Consider the following 23,575-nt stretch of genomic DNA (forward strand, 5'->3'; position numbering starts at 1 on the left):
GACACTGTGACTTCACCATCGAGTCAGGGAGGGGTTTCTCCCCATTCCCTGCCACCCACCCACCCACCCAGCTTTTCGTAACATCTTGCCCAATGAAGAGACCTGCAGACCTTGAAAGCTTGCACATTTTGGGGGTGACCATTTGGTTGCCCTGATAAAAGGTATCACGCTAATATGGATTTGGGAATTTGTACAGATCCTTTGTCCATCTAGCCTAGTAGTGTCTCTGATTGGCAGCGGTTCTCCAGGTGTAGCAGCCATATCGGGGGTCAGACTAAGTAGCCTCATGCAGTCTCATGCTTCATGTTCTTGCTGAGCTCTTTCTCCCTTGAATATATTGTTGTAAGCTGATGAGACACAGGAATTCCTTATCTTGTCAAAGGTCATACAATTGTATATCTTGTTCTCTGCTGTTCTCTTCTGTTCTCTCCTTATCATGGCTACCCTATAACCCAGTTCTTGTATTATAAACAATGGTACTAGGAGAAGAAATGTTGAGGACTGCAACCCCACGTGGGAGGGGGAGGAGGAGCCGTTTCATATGTGTCACAATGTCTATAAAAACAATGTGCTGATGTATTTCGGGGCTTCTGGCTCTTTGGAAATGATTCCAGCCTTAAGCCCGCGCGTTAAATAAAGAATCTCTTTTTCCTTCACTCCGTGGTCTCTCTGACTCTGAGTTCTGCAACACAGGGACTCAGGGAGAAGAAACATTCCTATCACCTAGTAGCAGACCCTTTTTAAACTGGAGAAGCTGGGACTTGAACCCGGGACCTTCTGCACGTAAAAGCATGTACTCAAACACTGAGCTACAGTTGCTTTCCCCAATATCTGGCACGTGGCTGGCTGGAAATGTTAAAGCATGTGACGATGCCAAGGAAGTAGTAAAATGTATCGCAAACCCCCCACTCTAATTGCGCCTTCTCTAGAGGATTCCATCGCTCATGTGGATTCTCTGGTGTTTGGTGAAGTTGGAAATGTAGTGGAAGATCCTCCCGCAGTCCTGGCACTCATAGGATCTCTCGCCCGCGTGGACACGCTGGTGCTTGGTCAGGCTCTGCTTACTGCAGAACCGCCTCCGGCACTCCGGACATTCATACGGCTTCTCCCCGGTATGGATCCGGTGGTGAGAGACCAGGTGGGCTTTGCTGATGAAGGCTTTCCCGCAGTGGAGGCAGGCATAAGGCCTCTCCCCTGTGTGGATCCTCAGGTGCTTCACAAACTCCTCCTTCCAACGGTAGGTTTTCTCACACGCGGGGCAAATGTAGGGCTTCTCACCCGTGTGGATTCTCTGGTGGTTAATCAGCTTCCCTCTCTCACGGAAGCTCTTCCCGCACTCGGGGCACTCGTGGGGCTTCTGCCCCGTGTGGATCCTCTGGTGCCTGATCAGCTTGTCTCTCCGGCGGAAAGTCTTCCCACACTGCAGGCACACATGGGGTTTCTCGCCCGTGTGCATCTTCTGGTGCCGAATCAAGGTCGATTTGTGCTGGAAATTCCGACCGCATTCTGGGCACAAGTGTTTGATCGCCATCCCATGGGGCGTCGCTTCCGTAACGGGCCCATCGGCTTCCGTGTGCCCCGTGGGTTCGGCCCATATCATCACCGGCGGTTGTTCCTGCTGCCTCTTTGATCCACAGCCTTCCTCAAAGCTTTTGCATCTGAGCATGAGACACCCCTGGGGTTCCTCCACGAACATCCTGCAGGAATCTGCCAGCTCCGAAGCTCCCCGCTGCCCACCCTTGCCCTCATTCTCAGACACCGTAGCGCCACCTGAAAGAAAAGACGGGCAAGATGTGAAGCGGAACCGTCAGGAATGAATCTGTGCGTGTGGAGATGTCTGGCAGCTCAGATTCAGAATGGGAACAGCCAGAACAGGGGGAGGCTCCCTCCCCAGTGAGCCCAGATACGGAGAGACTTTCTTCCCAGGCCCTTGACACACAGATGGCACAGGCTGAACGGCTCCCCCGTTCTTCCATCATGAGAACACAAGCTGAGGAGAAGGCAGAGGGGGGCCAGGGGCATGACTTGAGGGACACGAGAGTCCATCACAGAGTGAAGTGGGAAGGTAGGGGAAGAGCTAAGACGCTCTGCCAGGTTGGCCACTCATGGGAGCCAACGTAGGAGGGGGTCACCCTAAGAGAGGGGCATCCCTGCCAAGCAAGCCTGGTGTGAAGTTCATGCCCAGACTGCTGGCAACTTTTCTAACTTCTACTTCATCTCCTCTATCAGTATTCGTAGATGTGTGGATTAGCTGGTTCATTGCAGTCTGAGAGCTTCCTAGAATCTGCATTTGTAATGAAGCTAGTCATTAACAAATGAAGTAGTGTTAGCCTGGAGCTTTGTTTCCTGGAGTGTGTTGTTTGCGAAGGAAGAGACAGGAAGGGAGGCAAGAAAACGGGAGGCAGGAGGGAAATCAAACTTATTTTAGCCTCAGGGCCGAACTCCATTTTGGAAAAGGTCTTGGGGGCTGCGTTCCAGGGGTGGGCAGGGCCAAAGGCTAAGTAGGCGGGGCCAAAGGCAAACATGTGTGGGCCTCGAGCATGGGTGATGAACCTCAGGCCCCGGGAGCCAAATCTAGCCCTCCTGGGGGCCCAATCACACCCCTTTTCCCTCAACCAACAATTGTTTGGTGGTTTCGTGACTTTCGTGCAGTTTTTGCCCAATTCTAAAAGGTTGAAATGCCTCTCCTAGAGGTAATAAGAGCTTTAGGCTGCAATCCTATGCATGTTTAGACAGAGAAAAGTCCTACAACTCCCAGCATTCCCCAGCCATCCATGCTGGGAGTTGTAGGACTTTTCTCTGTCTAAACATGCATAGGATTGCAGCCTAAAGCTAACATATGCTGGTATTTCTGGCCCTGCCCCCTTTGGCCCCGCCCTGTTGCCTCCCCCCACCCCCACCCCCACCCCCACCCCGGAATGCAGGCCCTGAAAGCTTCTCCAAAATGTAATTTAGCCCTCAGGATGAAATAGGTTTCCCACCCCTGGCCTAGAGCATGGAGACTCGAAAAATCCAGAGTATCGTAACCAAAAAAGTTACAATTCCCACAGAATCCCTCCATGTTTACTTAGCAATTTCTTTGTTTCCAGTATTCATACACCACCTCTTAATAAACATAAAACAGGCCCAAAATTCAGGGGTTGGCTCAATCAGGCGGTTCACAAAAAGAAGAGAAACATCTCAGGATGCTGAAACAAATATTTTATTTGTAAAATAAATAATAAACAAGCCTGCTGAGAAAGGAAACGGAATGGATCTTACGATTAGACCTCTTATCCCCTCAGGGACAAAATGAGGAACTGGAGTTTCTACCACTTCTGTAACAGCTATGTAATTTTCAGACATTTCCTTTCCTCTCTAGCACAGTCCTCTCCAGATATGAGAGTAAATATGCACAGGCCTATCTGCAGTGTGCAATGTTTTATGTGTTTCTTAATGCCAAAAATTCTATACTATTTTAGTAATGTGTTTATTACTTATTTATGTATTTATTACATTTATATCCCGCCTTTTTCCTCCTTAACAGTTAGGGTTAACCCAAGGCAGTGTCCATAATCCTCCTCTTCTCCATTTTATCCTCCCAACCACAACCTTGTGAGGTAGGTTGGGCTAAGAGACTGTGACTGGCCGAAAGTCACCCAGTGAGCGTCCATGGCTGAGTGGGGACTAGAACCTGGATCTTCCAACTCCTGGTCCAACATTCTAGCCACTACAGCACTTTGGCTGTGTTGTCTTGTATTCTTTTACAACCCCCTGAACGAGACCTTAAAATACAAATAGGCCAAAACGTGTTGGGCTTTTTTTGGAAATAAAATCTTTGTTTCAGCATCCCAAGATGTTTCTCTTCTATTCATGGGTCTGTTTTCGATGCTCTCCCGCTTTGGCACCTTTGTTCGATCAGGCAGTTGCCAAGGGTTCAAGTTCTCAGGAGGGCCCAGTGCCTGCCCTGCCACCAACCTGAGCCAGGCGCTGCTTTAGGCAGTCTCTGCAAACCTGTATTCTTCCAACAGGCTTTTCAAGGGATGATAACACTGCAGTTCTCATGGCTGATCTGCTGTTGTTGTTTTTGAACAGCTGCCAATTAGTTTTAGGGCTGGTCTTTTTGACTGATTTGCGATTGCTTTTCCATTCGCATTTTTATTGTGTTCTGACTTTTCGCGAGCCACTTTGTGGGCATACCCAGAAAAGCGGGACAGAGATACACGGAAGTAAATAATAAAAAAGAACTAGAGGGACCCATGACAAAATCTTATACGGAATTTCTGCCCTTAACCCCTTTAGGATTTGCTGGTGATTCTTTTTTTTAAAATCATACTTCTGCAAAGTTTGGGGTTTCCCTGAGATTCTCCATGCCCTTGTGCATACATAGTCCCATTTTGACTACGGAAGCAGCGGCACTCACAGCCTGAGCATTGGAAATATAGGGAAAGATAAAACCACTGGAGTTCCACGATCTCATTTTGCTGCCTCCAGTCAGAGCCTCAGCATCCACATTTTGTGCCAACAGAAGCTACTGAACCATCTTCAAGGGCAGGCCCATGTAGAGCACATTCTGGTAATCTAAACCTGGAAGTGACAAAAGTGTGAATGACTGAGGCCTGGTCTGTTCTGTATGTGCAGGAAGACTTTTTTATTATACTGGGAGCGTTCAAATGTATAATCCCTCTCCCATCCCCAACTCACCTGCATCTGGAAGTGGTACATTCTAGCAAGAGCATAACCATTTGATTCCGTTATATGTATAAACTGGCGCTCTAAAAGTGCAATGTCTGGAAACAGCCTTCACATTAAAATCCTACGCACGCTTAGTTGGGAGTACGTCCCACTGAGCTTAAAGGGACTTACTTCTGAACAAACATGCATAGGATCAAGCCGTCAACCACTCTGGATCTGCATACCCAATGATCCAGCGTCTCTGCCCCGCTCCTGCGTGATATCCTTGAGGAGAGGCCTCTGCCAGGCACCTGACAGAACCTGCTCCCCCTCAGGGGAATCCACCGTCACCTCCACAAAGGGCCCCAGGTCCTGCAACCAGAGCAAAAGGGTTCCGCTCAGATCTGGGACAGAGAGAGAGAGAGAGAGAGACTGTGGCGGAGAGTGGGTTTACATGCCAGCGACGTGGGCTGAAGCGTTTTCTATTTTTTTAAGTACATCATTTCAGGAAAATTACTGCGTAACGTAATGAACAAAGACAAGTTAAATTGGGCAAGCAGAATGGATACAACAGGCTCATATTTAGGATTTCCTCCTCCCATATGTACCCAGCCCTGTCCTTGAGTTCATCTTCTGAGGCCTTTCTCTGGAATGCCCCTGCCAAACGAGGAGCAGTGGGTAGTGAGAGGGGAGAGGGCCTTTTCAGTGGTGGCACGCGAATTCCGGAATGCCTCACATATACACAAACACCCAGAGAGGCTCGCCTGGCTCCTACTTCATACTCTTTGCGGTGCTGGGAGAAGATCTTTTTATTCTCCCAGGCATTTTTTGGCACTCCGTGGGCCGCTGTGCAGTCCTCAGGGAGCCCCTAATTTAAACAAAAAGGTGGTTTGCCACCGAAATTCAGTGGCAAACTGCTCCATGGCACTAAACGGGTTAAAATTAGCCTGTTTGCAAGCTATATGTGACCATATTAGTGATTCAGAGCAGCTCCGTAGCACTAAAAGGGTCAAATTTAGCTTGCAAACAAGTTGAATTTGCCCCCTTTAGCACTATGGAGCTAAACAGAGCTAAAGGCACCTTTTTTTAGAAACCCCCGCCCCCCGCCCGCATCCTACCATTGTCAAATTCTGCAGAGCAGCAAGGGCTGCACTGAGGCGGGGGCAGGGGCTGGATGCAGCCTGCTCATTCCCACTCCCTGCTGTAATCCTATATACAGTGGGACTATACACTGAGTTCAGTGGGACTTACTTCTGAGTAGACATATACAGGATCACACTGTACGTGTGCTTCACTTGATTGGTTTTCCCCTGCAAGTATTTCTGCTCTGCCCTCCAGGCATCGGAGGGGTAATTTTTGCAGCATGGCCCTACTCTACTTGCATAGGCATCCCGTACAATTTAGAAACCTGATTTCCACAATTCTACATTGTGTCAGTAAACCTAAAGTAGTAGGGCAGTAGTATTTCTTAGATGCCTTTCTCAAAAACGAAGAAGGCTCAAGGTGACTTAACAATAGAACAAAAACATACACAATTTGAAGCAGCCGTAAGAATTATCCATTAAACTACAACCACCCCATAAGACAGGGCTGCTGAATCACGTTCAGCCTGACAGCCAAATTCCATTTCGGAGAAGCTCTCGGGGGGCCACATTCCAGTGGTGGGCACAAAGGGTGGGGCCAAAAATACAAAACATACCAGCATACTGTAGCTGGAGAGGGCCATCCTATGGTTCCTGGGAGAGCATCCCAGGGACCAGAGATTTGTTCGGAGCCCCCTCAGGGGATGTAGATACTGCCATGACCTCGGGAAGGGGACTCTTGAGTTCCGATCACCCACTCCCACCTCCTCACAGCTGCCATAGAAAGCACCATGCCAGCTGCTTCTCAAGGTGGCAAATGGGGCCTCGGAGGGAGGGAAAAGCAGGTGTTCTGGTGAGCCAGGAGGGGAGGGGAGAGGCTGGGATGCAAGAAACCCTATGGTCTCTCCAGCAGGCCCCTGCAGTGCACCTTCGAGAAAATGGCCTCCTTCGCTCCTCTTGCCCTGCGGGCAGAAGCATAGCAGAGCACTGGATGCTCAGAAGCTTCCTTCTATGGGGAACGCAATCCATGGGATCGTGATCTAAAGCACTTCCTGCCAGTAACTAAACCTTTGAAGAGGCGTTTCAGCCTGCTAGAAAGGGGGGAAAACTACACAAATGCTGGGAAGCCACCAAGGGAAAGGGGGCAGGGCCAAGAGAAGGGGGCGGGGCCTTCTCAGGGACCCTGGAGGGCTGGATTGGAACTGCAGGTGGGCCGGATTTGACCCCCGGGGCTAAGGTTCCGCACCCTGCCCTACAACATTCAACTCCTAATGGACAGAGGGCGGTAGAGACAGGCACTGAAGATGTGACAGAGGGGGCACAACAGACAGGCGTGTCTCCATTTTTCACACGATCCTTCCCCAACCTGGTATTTTGGACTACCACTCCCAGGATTCCTAACCACTAGCCCTGCTGAGCTGGGGCTGATGGGAACTGAAGTCCAAAAGTTCTGGAGGACACCAGGTGGAGGAAGGCTGCATTACACAGCTCAAACGCAATGGCTTATCAGCAGACAGGGGCTCCTCCTCCTCCTCCAGCATTTCCCCATTGAACCCCGAGACATGCAGGTGGAACCCCTGTCACCTCCTGCTCCCACTGCTCAGTCTCCTGCTGCCTTGTCAGGAAATCCTCCACCAGCGCGATCACATGGGCACAGGTCTCCAGGTCCCGTTCCCGGACCCAGCTCTGCATCTCCGGGGGAAGGAGGGTCAGGAACTGCTCCAGGATCACCAGCTCCAGGATCTGCTCCTTGCTGTGCCTCTCCGGCTTCAGCCACCGGTGGCAAAGGTCCCGGAGCCGGCTGTACACTTCGCGCAAGCTCCCAGCCTCTGGGGAGCAGAAGCAGCGGAACCGCTGGCGCTGGGCCTCCGCTCCGACCGCTTCCCTCAGAAGAACATCCTCCTCCCCTTCTCCGCAGTCCCTCCTCGCTCCGGCAATGTTCGGCCCATTGGAGGCCTGCTGGCTTTTCCCTGCGACAACAGACGCCTGGCAAGTCCCCCACTCTACCGTTAGCCATTTGCAGGCATTGGCCACTCCCTCAAAGGAGGCTGGGAAAGCCTTGCTCTCGTCCCAAGGTGTGGGCCCTGTCAGCGGCAGGTTCCCCTGTCCTGAATGAGGCGACTGGGCGGCTCTGAATAACTCCTGCGTCTCTTGGGCCTCCCAACCCACCTCCTCTGGTTCCTGTTTGACCAGCGTTGGGGCTGCCCATCCCAGCGGCTCGCCAACGCACACCACCTGGATTTCATGAGTGTTGGTGTCAGCCGGGTCCAGTGCCTCCGTTTTGATTCCCCGCTGCTGTTCAAGGGCAAGCTGGAACTGGAGGCTCAGCGATGGCAGGGCTGCTCCTGCCTCAGCGGCCATTTTGTCTTGGCCTTGCCCCAGCCGTGGCTCCCAAACTCATATCCCGCAGCACAAACCTGAGGAAAACATTCCGCCTTTCTTGACGTGTGTGTGGGGCTCAGGTTCTCTCAGCAGCAAAATGGAGAACTTGAGCCTTCCCCCCCCAGAGTGTTACCTAAAAAACAGTTGAGAAACTGGGGTTTTCTTTCTTCCTGAAGGAAAGAGAGCAAAAAGAGAGAGAGAGAGAGAGAGAGAGAGAGAGAGAGAGCAATGTTAAAGCCTTGGTTGGCTGCCAGTCTAGCTCAGATTCACAGAATGTGCTGTCTGGGAATCATGGGAGTGGTAATCCAACATATCTGAAGGGCACCAGGTTGGGGAAGGTTGTTAAATACTAATAGCAATTGCAATTTTCTGAGTGTCGTTGCTTATGTAGCCAAAACAGAACCACCCATGCAGCAGAGTGAGGTATCAGCAAGCTTGCTGGAGACCCCAAGGTTTCCAGAAGTACAAAGAAATCTTTGGTGGTGATGGAGGAACACCCTAACAAGGAGAAAATGTCAAAATAAGCCCAGTGAGGGCTGAGCATGCTCAGACTGGAGGCAGAAAAACCCAGAAAACTAGGTGGGGGAGGGGAGAAGAGTTGGGGAATAGTATCCTGGAATAGGGCATGGCTGGCAATGGAATATCTTGGAAGAGGACCTGGCTGGCTGTCCGGCACCTTGATCAGCCAAAACACTCCACACTGCAACATTTTGTTGCAGGTCCCACTTTTAAAACACGGATATACATGCACAGAGTGGCAAGTGTACACTGACAGTTGCTATATAAATTATAACGGCAGTCATAAAAGATCTTGCTGATTTCCAGCTTTCTCCTTTTAAAAGAGGAAGATTCACAGTTCTGCAAGAAGAATCTCACTGCAGCTTCCTTGTCTTTATCAGGAGACAAAAATCAATAAAACTACAACCAGGTAAAAAAAAATTGTTTATCCGAAGAAAGGGGAGGAGAGAGGGAGACGTACATAGTATTTATATACACTTGCTATTCTGTACCATAGTCAGACCCCACCCCTCACAAAAGGTGGCTAAGATCACTGATTAAGGGCGCAATCCTATGCATGTTTAGACAGAAAAAAAGTCCTACAATTCCCAGCATTCCCCAGCCAGTATGGCCAGCTGGGGAATAATGGGAGCTATAGGATTTTTTTCTGTCTAAACGTGCTTAGGATTGTGCCCTAAAACATAAACTCCAGTACAGAATAGCAAAACAAGCCTCCATGCGGAAGCAACAGCAATAGATAAATGAATGGACGGAGGGCACAGGCTTGGGGCGCAATCCTATGCATGTTTAGACAGACAAAAGTCCCACCATTCCGAGCATTCCCCAGCCAGCCATGCTGACTTAGGGAGAGAATACACTTCCTATCCTAAACCCCCAAGGGTAGGCAACCGGGCACCCTCCAGATTCCTTAATTACAACTCCCATCATCCCCAACCATTGGCCATGCTGGCTGGGGCTGGCTGGAGTTGTGGTCTTAAACACGTCGGGCACCGGATAGCTTACCTCTGCTCTACGCACTAACCTGGGAGGAAGCCCCATTGAACTCAATGGGGCTTACTTCTGAGTAGACCATGTACAGGCGTCACTCTGGGAAATCTCCTTCTTTAGGGCCTCTTTCCTCTCCAGCCCCTGCAGCCCCCTGTCCCGCACATGTCACCCCCTCCTCCGACTCACCCACTCTTTGCTCCGCTCCATGGAAATGTTCTGCCCCCGCTCTGCCTTTCCCTCTTGAGCCTGGCAAAATACAGGAACCAATTCCTCATCAGGGCACGGAAGGCGGAAGGGGGAGGGAGGGAGGTCTCCTCTTGGCAGCATCCTACATTTCCTGGCCTCTCTAGGAAGCAGAGAGAGCTAGTTTATGTGGCTCTCTTTAACCCTCATAGCTAAATACATACCTGCGTGCTTCACGGTGCGTGGAAATGCATCATATAAATTCCTGGTCACCAACCGCTCTTTCTTTAATTATTATTTCGTAGGCCAGCCTTCTGCAACGTGGCGCCTTCCAGATGTTTTTGACTACAACTCCCATCATCCCTCGCCACTACTCATGCTGGCTGAGGCTGACGGGAGCTGACGTCCAAAACATCTGGACGAACCATGTCAACCAGTGTGATATAGCCAGTATTTAAGCAAGGTTCAGCTGCCAGTCTGGTTAGATTCGGCCTTCCCCAACCTGGGACCCTCCGGATGTTTTGGACTTCAACTCCCATCAGCCCCAGCCAGCGTGATCAATGATTAGGAATCCTGGGAGATGTCATTCAAAACATCAGGAGGGCACAAAGTTGGGGAACGTTCACTGTCGTAAGCCTTTTCTTTTTATACTTTTGGGTGGGGTGTAATTCTACAAATCAAAGCACATGTATTTTAAATATGGCGATCTTGCCTTTCTAATGTGCTGGATGTGCCTGTTTCTGTGAGCAATGTTCAGTGAAGTCAGGATGTAATATTTGTCAGCTTTAGCCTCAGGTCAGGCTCAGCAAAATTCACTGTAACTGGCATATCTTTACTGCATCGTATTATGAAATCGTGGGCCCAAGGCCAGAGCCTTGTTAGCCAGTTCGGTAATCTGGCCCAGGTCAAAATGGCTTTCATCTCTCTCATTGGAAAAAAGAAATCAAGTGCCAGGACAAGTATTTATTTATCTAGCTGGTTTGAAACTCAACATTAAAAAAACTAAGATCATGGCATCTGGCCCCATCACTTCCTGGCATATAGAAGGGGAAGAAATGGAAGCAGTGACAGATTTTATTTTCTTGGGCTCCAAGATCACCACAGACGGTGACTGTAGCCATGAAATTAAAAGTCGCTTGCTCCTTGGGAGGAAAGCTATGGCCAACCTAGACAGCATAGTAAGAAGCAGAGACATCACCTTGCCAACAAAGGTTCGTATAATCAAAGCTATGGTTTTCCCAGTAGCAACATATGGCTGTGAGAGCTGGACTATAAGGAAGGCTGAGTGCTGAAGAATTGATGCTTTCGAACTGTGGTGCTGGAGAAGACTCTTATGAGTCCCCTGGACTGCAAGGAGGTCAAATCAGTCAATCCTAAAGGAAATCAACCCTGACTGCTCATTGGAAGGACAGATACTGAAGCTGAAGCTCAAATATTTTGGCCACCTAATGCGTAGAGAAAAGTCACTGGAAAAGACTCTGATGCTGGGAAAGATTGAAGGTAAAAGGAGAAGGGGACAGCAGAGGATGAGATGGCTAGATAGCATCACCGATGCAATTAATATGAACTTGAGCACACTCCGGGAGAGAGCGGAGGACAGGAAGGCCTGGTGTGCTATGGTCCATGGGGTCACGAAGAGTCGGACACGACTTAACGACTGAACAACAACAACTACCTATCTATCTGACTTCTATCCCACCTTTCTATCAAAAATGGCACTCAAAGTGGCTTATAATCACTGAGAAAATTTGATGAAAACAATAATAAGCAAATACTACTTTAAAAGCGAGGAGGAGCTGAGGAACCTTATGACGAAGATGAAAGAAGAAAGTGGAAAAGCTGGGTTGCAGTTAAACCTCAAAAAAAACCCAAGATTATGGCAGCCAGCTTGATTGATAACTGGCAAATAGAGTGAGAAAACGTGGAGGCAGTGACAGATTTTGTCTTTCTAGGTGCAAAGATTACTGCAGACACTGACTGCAGCCAGAAAATCAGAAGACGTTTACTTCTTGGGAGGACAGCAATGACAAATCTTGACAAAATAGTTAAGAGCAGAGACATCACACTGACAACAAAGGTCCACATAGTTAAAGCAATGGTATTCCCCATAGTAACCTATGGCTGCGAGAGCTGGACCATAAGGAAGGCTGAGCGAAGGAAGATAGATGCTTTTGAACTGTGGTGCTGGAGGAAAATTCTGAGAGTGGCTTGGACTGCAAGAAGATCAAACCAGTCCATACTCCAGGAAATAAAGCCAGACTGCTCACTTGAGGGAATGATATTAAGGCAAAACTGAAGTACTGTGGCCACATAATGAGAAGACAGGATACCCTGGAGAAGATGCTGATGCTAGGGCAAGTGGAAGGCAAAAGGAAGAGGGGCTGACCAAGGGCAAGGTGGATGGATGATATTCTGGAGGTGACGGACTCGACCTTGGGGGAGCTGGGGGTGGCGACGGCCGATAGGAAGCTCTGGCGTGGGCTGGTCCATGAAGTCACGAAGAGTCAGAAGCGACTGACTGAATAAACAACAAAAATGTTAAAAACAATTAGAAACACAACAATAACAGCAGCCACCCCAGCAGCACCCACTTACACATCGAAGGTCTGCTTGGAGAAAGCAGTCTTTGCCTGCCAGCAGGACAACAGAAAGGGGGAGAACCTTGCCTCCCCCAGCAGGGAGTGCCACAGCCAGGGAGCGCCACCAAGAAGGCCCTCTTTCGCATTGCCACTCTTAAGAACTGGGCCAGCTCATATGGGAGAAGGCAGTCTTTCAGGTAGCCTGGTCCCAAGCTGTACAAATATTTTCGACTGTTTCTCAGCCTTTCCACCATAATGGAGCTCATGGACCATAGCTTAAGAGCCTCCAGTTTAGATTGACTGGCAATGGTAGCAGGTCTCCAGGGTTTCAGACAGGGGGTCTTTCCCAGCTCTACCTGGTAATGCTATGGATGGAACTTTCTGCATGCAAAACAGATGCTCTCCCCCTGAGCTGCCCTCCTTTGCTTGCCTTTCCCGTGCACAGTTATGGGGAGAAGGCAGGCCAGGGGGCTGGTGTCAGATGCTACGTTGCAGTCTCCCCAATGTGGTGCCCCCCACATGTTTTGGACTACAACTCCCATCAGCACCAGCCAGCATGACCAAAGGTCAGGGATGATGGGAGTTGCAGTCCAAACCATGTGGAGGGCACCAGGTTGAGGAAGGCTGCTACATTGCTTAGGAAAGATTGGTCTCCCACCTCACCCCAGTGGAGCTCAGCACTCCAGATCAGAACTGGACACAAACAGGGAGAGATGCCAACTACCCAAACTTGTGCCCTTTTGGAGTCGCCACTTTTCCCTCTAGTGCTGCTCCAGTGCTTTACATACATAGGTTCTCCCTCATATAGTGTCAGAATCAGTTGTCCGTCTAGCCAGTATTGTCGACACTGACTGGCAGCTGCTCTCCAGGGTTTGGGGCAGGGGTTTTTCTCACCCTACCTGGAGATGCTGAGGATCGAACCTGGGGCCTTCTGCATGCAAAGCACAGGCTCTACCACTACGATGTCGGGGTGCAGAACCTCTTTCAGCCCAAGAGCCAAATTCCATTTGGGGGAATGGAGCCCTCTTGGAGGGCTGCATTTCAGTGGTGGGTGCAGCTGAAGGCAAAATAATCCAAAATAACAAAAATACCAGCATCAAAAGCCAGAAAACTCCCAAAAGGTTGGCGGAAGGGAGTGAAGCCATCTCGGGAATCCTAGAGAGCTGGACTGAGATGCTGGGTGGGCCAGATTTAGCTCCTGGACCTGAGGTTCAGCACTCCTGCTATGATGTATACAGTATTATTTACTACTGTCACAACAATTCCCCCTAGGAACCTTGGGGAGTAGGTTTTCCCCATCCCCTGGTAACTGGAGGGTTGAATCAGGAAAGGTCTGTATGCAAAGCATGCGCACTACAGCCCCCTTCTCACAACGCCCCCCCAAGCCCCCCAAACATGACTGGGGTGTATAAAGTTGCCTTATGCTGGGTCAGACTAGCCCAATATCATACATTTAGCCAAGGATTGTCTATTCCACGAGTGTGGAACCTATGGCTATCTCTAAGTGTTGTCAGACTTGGTCTCCCATCGACCCCAAACCAGCTGGGTGAGTGGTCAGGGATGATGGGAGTTGTAGTCTAACAACCTCTGGGGTGCCACTGGCCCCCCACTCCTGGTGCAACTCTATTCCAGCCAGGCAGAGAAGAGTCTTCCCCACACTGGCGCCCTCCATATGTCTTGGACTACAACTCTCATCACCCCAGCCAACAAACCATTGGCTCGCTTGCCAGGGCTGATGGGACGTGTAGTCCAACACATCTGGAAAGCCGGTCTCTCCCATCACCTGCTATTAGACAGATACTTTTAACTCGGACTTCGGCTGCTCCAAAGAGTTAAGTCAATAGAGATCCTCGTTGCCAGAGAAGGCCGGAAACGTTTCTTTTTTTCCCTAAGTGTATGGGGTGGGGAGCGTGGGGTGGGGAAGGGGGAATCCTGCGATCCCCTTCCTGTTCCATCTTCCCCTGGAGGGGATCTGCCTTTTGAATATCCCCCCTTCCCCCCGCCCTAAACACTGCAGAGCTTGCTGAACCCGCAAAAAGTGTTTTCTCTTGATTTTCTGTGCTTCTTAGGAGGAGGTGAGTAAAATGGGGGTGTTTGGGGTGGGTGGCAGCAGAAGGGCAAAACATCGAGGGAAGGAAGAAAAAAATGCAGGCGGGAATGGATGCCCCCGCCCCCCCAAAACCCCTAAATCTGGCGAGGGGGCACATTATCCCTACTATCAGCTTTTCTTTGCTTGCTCCTCCCCCACTTCCCGTTTTCTTCTTTTTGTTTTATTTCTTTAGTTCTGCCTTCCCCCAACCCGGTTCCCTCGAGACGTGCTGGATCACAGCTCCCATTATCCCCAGCCAGCGTGGCCATACTGAAGGTGACGGGAGTTGGCGTGCAACATATCTGGCGAGCACCAGGTTGGGGCGCGCTCGTTGGCTTGTAGATTGCTCATAAGAGGGCAGCTCCTGACTCGGCATTCGGCGCTGTGAATCGGCGATCCGACGCGTGTCTGCTCTAAAGGAAATCCCATTGGGTTCAGTGGGGTTTATTCCCAGGGAAAGTGGATGTAGGACTACTGCCGTCTGATAGTAGCAGGTCAAGATGTCAGTAGGGGATTTCAGGTTCGGAAAGTCCAAAATGTATACGGCACCATCCGCTCTGTGCCCTTTGTGTAAAACTACATTCCTGAGTATGTTTACGCATCAGTAATACTCCATAGGTTTAGTAGGATTTACTTGCAAGGAAGTGTGAATACTCCCTTTCCTTATCCCCTTACCTGCAAACTGCAATTAAGGCACAATCCTATGCATGTTTAGACAGAGAGGAGGTCCTACAGCTCCCTGCATCTCCCAGCATAAGATTGCACCCTTAACTGATAATACTACATACCAAAAAGTACTTTTTTTCTTATTCTTATCATGTCGTTATTTCTGTGCTTCTGTTTTTTTCTTTTTCTTTTCTGTACTGAGGTACTCATTGCCTCATCGTGTGTTTTCTTCTTAGTTGTGAGCTTTTATCTTCTTTTGCGGGGGGAAAATAAATTTTGTTTAAAGTCATTATTGTAACTTTATTATTAGATTGATCACCCATAGATATGTTCCCTGGACGGCTTCCCAAACAAGAAATCAGATATGGTATTAAATACTGTAAAGATGATAACTTTAAATACAAGATAACTTCTAAAAAAACATAAAAATGGCATAAACCCCCACCATTTACAAAATAAAAGCTCAGTTTACAAAATAAAGCACAGATTGGAAAAGCTCACATTTTACTTGTTTAAAACGCTGATTGTTTAAAAGGCCACTCCACAGTTGATTTGGGGGTGTGGGCTGGATAAGATGGCTTTGTTTTTCCTTCCAGTTTCACTTTTTGGTGGTTTGATTTAGTTTCTATGTCTCTTTATCCAGAAAGCCTTGAGGTGTAGCCCAATAGAGAAAACGTCTGGACTGGGGACATTTCTCCAGTGTTTGTAGATGAGAAGGAGAGGAAGAGTGGAGTCAGGCTTGAGGTAAGATAAGGCTGCCTCTTAGCCTGGGAAAGAAAATGGCTGACAAGCAAAGGATTGTGGGAGGCCAGGATGCTCTGGATGAAGAGGAACAGCCTGGGGAGAGAATGGAGGAAGACAACCTGGCAGACTCTGGAAAAATGGAGGGATCAGAAAGAGAGGGAAAAGACTCTCATGAACCCATCCATTCTGGGGGTGTCAGGAGACTTATGGAAAGGATAATGACCGCACAGGTTAAAGAAGAGCCCGAGGAGGAACTGCCACAGAACCAGGGATCCCAGCGGCAGGAGTCTCCAAAGGACGAGCCAGCACCGCTCTCAAACTGGGGCAACCCACAGCTGACAGAGCCCGCTATGCCATGGGGAGATATCAAGGCCTTTCTGGCCCGTTTTGAGGGAGCCAACAAGGCTGGCCAGTGGTTCACCCCCCTGGTCCCCGGCCTGGGAGAAGCCGAGGAGGCCTTCAGCAGCCTCGAGGTCCGAGAGAGTTATGGGCAGATGAAAGCAGCCATCTTGCGAGGGGAGGCCAGTTGCCGGGAGTGGCAGCGCCAGCGCTTCCGGCATTTCTGCTATGAGGAGGCCGAGGGCCCCCGAGAGGTTTGCGGCCAGCTCCGGGACTTCTGCCACCAGTGGCTGAAGCCGGAAATATGCACCAAGGAGCAGATCTTGGAGCTGGTGATCCTGGAGCAGTTCTTGGCTGTCCTGCCCCTGGACATGCAGAGCTGGGTCAAGGAGAGCGGCCCGGAGACCTGCGGGCAGGCGGTGGCCCTGGCGGAGGAGTTCCTGCTGAGGCAGAGAGAGGACGAGTCTCCAGAAGAGGAGGAGGTGAGGGGGTTGAGGGATGCAGGGACAGAAGAAGCTGCCTTCCCATTGGTCCATCTAGCCCAGTACTGAACACTGACTGGCAGGGCCTGGGTTTCAGGCAGGGATGTCTCCAGACCCTACCGGGAGATGCCAGGGATTGAATCTGGCTGCTTCTGTATGCAAAGTATCATGTGTCCTACCGCTGAGCTGTGACCCTTTGAATGCAAGTGCAGCTGCGTTTAGACTTGAAGTAATCCCAACACATCAGAACTCTGCACCAGGAAAACTTGAATGCAGTAATCCTGTAGATTTGCCTTTCCCAGTGCCGGCTCCAGGTGTTGGAGGGCGCATGGGCAAGGCACCCTCAGTGGGGCCCCTCCATAGTGGATCTACCTTCTCATCACCATTGTCATAAGAACATAAGAAAAGCCCTGCTAGATCAGGCCAAGGGTCCATCTAGTCCAGCATTCTGTTCACACAGCGGCCAACCAGCCGTCGATCAGGAACCCACAAGCAGGGCATGCACACAACAGCACCCTCCTGCCCACTTTCCCCAGCAACTGGTGTACATAGGCCCACTGCCTCTGGTTCTGGAGGTAGCACATAGCCATCTGGATCAGTAGCCATCGACAGCCTTCTCCTCCAGGAATTTGTCCAACCCCCTTTTAAAGCCATCCAAATTGGTGGCCGTCACTACATCCTGTGGTAGCGAATTCCATAGTTTGACTTTTTGCTGTGTGAAAAGGAACTCTGCTCTTCCTTTTCTCTGTCCTGAATCTCCCACCAATTGTCACCAACTCCTATCACTCCTCCTCCTCTGTGTGGGTCTGTCGCGATTTGGGGAGGGTGCATAGGTCAATGGCAGATCTAGGGGAGGGGTTGTAGTTCAGTGGTAGAGCCCCTGCTTTGCCTGTAGAAGGTCCCAGGTTCAATCCCCGACGTCTCCATCCTGCCTGAAACCCTGCAGAGCTGCTGCCAGTCAGTGTTGACAATACTGGGCTAGATGGACCAATAGTCTCACTCAGTATAAAGCAGCTTCCTATTTCCCTATTTGATTCAGCCCTTTATTCAGAACCATGAGAACTAGAATCTTATTTTATTTTTAGGTGGGAGAACTATAGCTCAGTGGTAGAGCCCCTGCTTTGCATGCAGAAGGAGCAACGTTCAGTCCAAATAGGGCTGTAAAAACTCCTGCCTGAAATCCTGGAGAGAGGCTGCCAGTCAGTGTTGACAATAATGGGCTAGATGGACCAAGGGCCTGACTCAGTATAAGGCATCTTCTGGTGTTCCTATAAACCTGCCTGCATGGAGAGCACTGTATATACCACGGGTAGGGAACCGTTATCCTGTCAAGGTCCGCAAGCCAGTCATGGTCAACATTCTGACAATGGGTGGGGCCAGAGCCAAAAGCGGGCGGGGCCAGAGCGAAAGCAGGCCAAAGTTGGCATGTGGCCCTTGGGCTGCAAGTTCCCCACCCCTGGCATTAAAGGTAAGAATTCTTTTTTTAAAAAAAACATATTTTGAGAGAGAGTTCATGGGACATCACTGCGAGCCATGCGTTATAGACTGCAGTGCAATGAGGAGGCAGAATGAGTGTGCGTTGTGGGGGGGCGGGGGGGGGCAGGGGTGCTGGGTCTTGAACTTGCCGCCTTACCTGTCGTCTCCACCTTCTCCATCCTGTTTCTTTGCCTGACTATGGGATCTCTCTTGGCATTTCAGGTACTGGGAGCACTCTTTGAGGAAGGAGCTGCCAGTTCTCCAGAGGGCGAGCGGAATCTGTCGGATTCCCAGCAAGCCCAGTTTAAGACCTTAGCTGAGCAAGACAACTATGGAGATGATACGAGCTTCCATGGTAAGTGGGCTACGCATAAGGTCCCGGGTTTGATCCTTCATGTCTCCTGCTTTGAAGCCTGTTTTTGCACCATGAGGGCTAGGAACTTGTTTCTTTTATTTCTTTTGATGAATTGGGGGGCAGGGAGAATATACCCATCCTCTTACAAAGCCTGGTAGATTGTTGATCCCTCCAAAGGAGGTTTCCTCCCACCACTCAGATGTGTAACACAGTTTATTTTCCATTATGCATTTGAATGGCCAAGCTCTTTTCTGTCTTTTTTTAAAAGTGGAAGCTGAGGGTTTTTTCCTTTGCTTTTCCAAGTAATTTCAAATTCAATTACACTTACTTCCAGGTTAGTGTGTATATAGTTACAGTCTTAAAGGTCAAAACCAGTCCTTTGAGTTGGGCCTGGAAACAGACTAGACGCCAATGCAGATCATAGTGGACAGTTTTCATGCTGATTAGTATTTTTATTTATTATTATTTATGTATTTATTGCATTTATATCCCGCCTTTTTTCCTCCAAGGAACCCAAGGCAGTGTACATAATCCTCCTCCTCTCCATTTTATCCTCACAACAACAACCCTGTGTGGTAGGTTGGGCTAACTGGCCCAAACTCACCCAATGAGCTTCCATGGCTGAGTGGGGACTAGAACCCAGATCTCCCAGCTCACAGTCCAACGCTCTAACCACGACACCACACTGGCTCTCACAATGATTTTTGATCATTGTGTAGTTTTACAGTTATATTTTACTGTTGTCTTTGATGGTACGATACTGTATGTCCAGCGCTTGGAAACTTTGTGCAAAGCCGTATATCAATCTGATTAAACGATTCAGGTTCCCCGGATGGCCCTACCCCCTTTGCCCCAACCACCAGATGTTTCCCAGCATTCACAGTTCTTCCGCTTTCTAAAAAAATGCCTCTCCTAAGGCTTAGTTGTGGCAGCAAGAGCTTTACACTAAAATATGCTGGTATTTTCATCCCTCCTCTTTTGCCTTTGGCCCCACCCCACTTGCCTTTGCCCCTCCCCACCCACACTGGAATGTGGCCCCCAGGAGCTTTTCCAAAGTAGAGATTGGCCCTGGGCTGAGAGAGGTTCAACACACCTGGGCTGACCCTTGCACTGTTGGGCAGGAATGGTCCCTGTCCCTCAGAATTCATGCAGATCTCCGTCTTGTTGTCTGTAGCAGGTGACAATGAGGGATCTAGTGACAACGAGGAGGCTTCCTCCATGGGAAATCCAAAGCAAGCAGAATGTTGTGGAGGGGCACTTGGAAGAACCCGACATCTTTCCTGGCACCCAAAGACAGGACAAACGCCCAAGAAGCAGCTCAGGGCAAAGAGGAAGCAGGAAAGCAGCCCAGCCAAAACAGCAGGTGCCTTCGTTCCGGGACAAGGTCAGAAAGACCCCGATGACATGCCAGTGAGGCCTGCGTTTGAGAGCCCGGAACCCTGCGAGGAGGACGGGAATTATTTCAGTGACAGCTCGGACTTCTTAATCGATGCTGAGGGCAAACCCCATAAACGCTCAGACTCCTGGGAAATGTCTGGCCTTAGGAAGCATCAGGGAGCCCCCACGGATAAGAAACCCTGTCGGTGTTTGAGCTGTGGGAAAAGCTTCTGCCCCAGCTTAAGCCTGGGTGAGCACGATCCAACCCCTGCCAGGGAGGAGCTTTACAAATGCTCTGACTGCAGGACAAACAACGCCTTAGTCTCGGGTCTTATTAAACACGAGAGAATTGCCCCAGGAGAGAAACTTTATGCATGCTTAACCTGCGGGGAAAGCTTCAGCCTGTACTCGAGCCTGATGCAACACGAGCGAACCCACACAGGGGAAGAGTCCTACTTGCCTTTCGACTGTGGGAAGAGGTTCCATCAGAGCCCTCCGCCCTCGGAGCGGAGAACCCCGGTGGGAGAGAAGCCCCACAAATGTCCAACATGTGGGAAGAGCTTCGGCAAGAGCTCCGGCCTTCGCTTCCACAAAAGAATCCACACTGGGGAGCGGCCGTACGCCTGCGCTGATTGCGGGAAAAGCTTCAGCCAGAGGTCCAACCTCATCCTGCACGAAAGGACCCACACCGGGGTGAAGCCTTTCCGGTGCTCCGTCTGCGGGAAGAGCTTCCTCCGCAGCTCGGACCTCGTGAGGCACGAAATCACCCATACGGGGGAGAAGCCGTACACTTGCTCAGAATGTGGGAGGTCCTTCGGCCACAACTCAACCCTCATCGCACATGAGAGGACCCACACGGGCGAGAAGCCGTACAAGTGCTCCATCTGCGGGAGAAGCTTCCGGCACCACTCGGGCCTCATCAAACACGAGAGGACCCACACCGGAGAGAGGCCATACGCGTGTCTGGCCTGCGGGAAAGGCTTCAGCCAGAGCTCGGGCCTGACGCTACATATGAGGACTCACACAGGAGAGAAGCCGTACCAGTGCTCGGCTTGTGGGAAAAGCTACAGCCAGAGGTCCAAGCTTACGAAGCACGAGAGAACCCACGTGACCGAAAAACTTTAAATTTTCCCATCTGGAGGGCATGGGGAGGTGAAATTCAGGAACCAGTCAGACTGTAATCTCTGTTTTGGAGGTTGTTACATATTAGCAGAAAAACATCATACACGGGAGAATTAGACGTGGAAGCTCCAAAAGGGCGGGCTGGCCGCCAGTAACAAATGTGATGGTATTTCTCAGGGTTTGAACGGGGATGGTGGGTGGGCCTCATGCCACAAACAAAAAGTGTCTCCTATTGGAATATTTTTGTTCAAGGGATACGTTGCTTTGTGATATTTTTGGCCCGGTAATCGTGGTGCTTGCTTTGTATACTTAGAATCTTGAGCTCTCGCTGTCTTAACTTGGTGTGATCTTCCATTACACCTAAGCCCCCTGTCTGTCTAGCCATGTCAACATCTCCCCTCTGTGTGTGCGTGTGCGTGTGAATCTCAAACCTCTGTGTGCGCGCGTATGTATCTATAGAGCGGTGGGGGCAACATGTGGGTTGCATCAGCCCCCCTCTCCGCCCTCAGGTGCAGCTCCTGGTCCCATACTACCACCAAAATTTGCAGTGGCAGGCCGCAAACAATTAGGCGGTTTAGCTTGAAAACAAGTTACATTTGTCCTTTTTAACTGTTCGTAGTGGTTTGCCACTGAAGTTTGGTGGCAACCCTGAAGGGTTTTTTTTTTGCTGCTGCCACATTCAGTAACAACAGGAGTGCGACCCACATGGGGCTGGGGGGAGGGATCTGGGAAGTGGAAAGTGGTCCCCAGAGGGCCCCCCCCAGTTGCTTCTGAGAGAGAGAGAGAGAGAGAGAGAGCGCCAGTGTGGTGTAGTGGCTAGAGTGCTGGACTGAGAGTCGGGAGATCTGGGTTCTAGTCCCCACTCGGCCATGGAAGCTCACTGGGTGACTTTGGGCCAGTCACAAACTCTCAGCCCAGCCTACCTCACAGGGTTGTTGTTGTGAGGATAAAATGGAGAGGAGGAAGAGGAGAATGTAAGCCACCTTGGGTTCCTTGCAAGAGGAAAAAAGGCGGGGTATAAATGCAATCAATCAATCAATCAAGAGAAGGACATGTGTATAGATCAGGGTTGCAGAGCTTCTTTCAGCCTGAGGGCCACTGAGGGAGAAGCTTTCAGGGGCTGCATTCGGGGGGTGGGGAAGCCCCCCCCCCAAGCCAGCCTATTTGAGCTTCAAGCTCTTACTGCCAGTAAGGAAGCCTCAGGAGAGGCATTTCAACCTTTTAGAACGGGGGGGGGGGGAATTGCACAAAGCCAGGAAACCACCAAACAACTGGTCTTTGGAGAAAAGGGGGTGGGGCCAGGGGGAGGAGGCATGGCCTTCTGGAGAACCCTGTAGGGCCAGATCGGAACTTGGCCCCCAGGCTTGAGGTTCTGCACCTCTGCTATAAATATATGGACAGATTGCTAACACTACTTTGCAACTCTGAGGTTTTCAGAAGGAAGTCCCAGGCGTTTTTCCCCCCAGTAGCACATGGTGCAGGAGCTATCCAAGGTGCTGAGCCCCAGCACTACACTAGGTTCAGCACCCTGGATAGCTCCTTTGGAGTTCTGGCTGGTTCTGATTGAAACCCAGAATGGATTCACAGTCCCACTGAAATTGGAGCCACCAGCCTCCACCGGCAGGACACATAATTCGAAATATTGTCCCAGTCAGAGTCCATTCTGTCCTGAAGCAAGCGGTTGCTTAGCCAAGTTCACCCACAGGGATGTATGTACTTTGTGCTGAAAAGAGTGCCGGAGAGTGCAAGCCTATGCCAGTATAGACAGAAAAAATGCACAGGGCTGCGGCCTAATCCTTCATAAAGACAAACTGGATTCTGTGCCTGGTAATGTGTTATGCAAATGAGTAATTTGCGTAATTATCTTAATTTGTATGACTTGCTCCAGCTTTGCTAGTCATAGGAGTAGACAATGACACTCATCTTGGGCTTCGAAAACATCAGCAGGTGTTTGCCGCACCTTTCAAGTCTATCTCTGCCAGCATAAGGACAAGGAACTTGCTTTTAAGGCAGGGGAAAATCACCAAACCTGAGATTGTTAAGACCCCGACTTCTGTGCCCAACTAGAGTTTCATCATACATGCCACTCTGTATAAAGTGGGGCTGTCACGCCAATTCAAAGAAATCTCGCCATGCAGTCTTAGCCATGCCTACCCAAGATTAAGCCCCGTTGAACTCAAAGGGCCCTACTTCCAAGTGAATTGGTATATGGGATTGTAGCCTTCGTCAACTAATCAAATGAATTTGAATCCATTAAACCGCAGACATAAGCACATGACTAAAATAGTTCTGAAGGGGAGAGCAGTATATTTGTTTTTGTTTTTAGGTGGCACATGTATACCTCTTCTATGTTGAGTGCCTGTTCTCTGCAACTTTCATGAGCACCTATATTAAAAATAATTCAGATTTCTTTTTATATGTGTTACCTGATTAATTGGGATGCTGTTTTAGGGTGTGATCCTATGCATGTTTAGACAGAGAAAGGGCCTACAACTCCCAGCATTCCCCAGCTAGCCACTCTGGCTGGGGAATGCTGGGAG

General features: G+C 50.0%; 3 protein-coding genes across 4 annotated transcripts; 1 reads left to right on the forward strand and 2 right to left on the reverse strand.

The window, feature by feature from the left end:
• Positions 1-540: 540 nt before the first annotated feature.
• Positions 541-1,806, reverse strand: LOC146356019 (uncharacterized). The gene has a single exon (XM_084831832.1). The coding sequence runs from the start codon at positions 1,694-1,696 to the stop codon at positions 926-928; it is 771 nt and encodes a 256-aa protein (XP_084687958.1). The 5' UTR covers positions 1,697-1,806; the 3' UTR covers positions 541-925.
• On the reverse strand, positions 1,693-9,894 carry LOC146356020 (uncharacterized). Of its 2 annotated transcripts, XM_084831794.1 has the most exons (4): positions 9,810-9,894; positions 7,320-8,287; positions 4,846-5,025; positions 1,693-1,770 (listed from the first exon to the last, which is right to left on the reverse strand). In XM_084831794.1, the coding sequence occupies exons 2-3, from the start codon at positions 8,094-8,096 to the stop codon at positions 4,876-4,878; spliced, it is 927 nt and encodes a 308-aa protein (XP_084687920.1). In that variant the 5' UTR covers positions 8,097-8,287; positions 9,810-9,894; the 3' UTR covers positions 1,693-1,770; positions 4,846-4,875. The 2 variants fall into 2 exon arrangements, with proteins under 2 accessions (XP_084687920.1, XP_084687921.1); XM_084831795.1 differs by lacking the exon at positions 1,693-1,770 and having other exon boundaries at positions 4,948-5,057.
• Positions 9,895-14,302: 4,408 nt separating this feature from the next.
• LOC146356021 (uncharacterized) lies at positions 14,303-23,469 on the forward strand. Its single transcript, XM_084831428.1, has 4 exons — positions 14,303-14,460; positions 15,784-16,705; positions 18,404-18,536; positions 19,711-23,469. The coding sequence occupies exons 2-4, from the start codon at positions 15,920-15,922 to the stop codon at positions 21,036-21,038; spliced, it is 2,247 nt and encodes a 748-aa protein (XP_084687554.1). The 5' UTR covers positions 14,303-14,460; positions 15,784-15,919; the 3' UTR covers positions 21,039-23,469.
• Positions 23,470-23,575: the final 106 nt, after the last annotated feature.

This window comes from Heloderma suspectum, chromosome 2 (assembly GCF_057233095.1).
Source record: "Heloderma suspectum isolate Gila_16-S chromosome 2, 16-S_ref, whole genome shotgun sequence".
NCBI lineage: Eukaryota > Metazoa > Chordata > Lepidosauria > Squamata > Helodermatidae > Heloderma > Heloderma suspectum.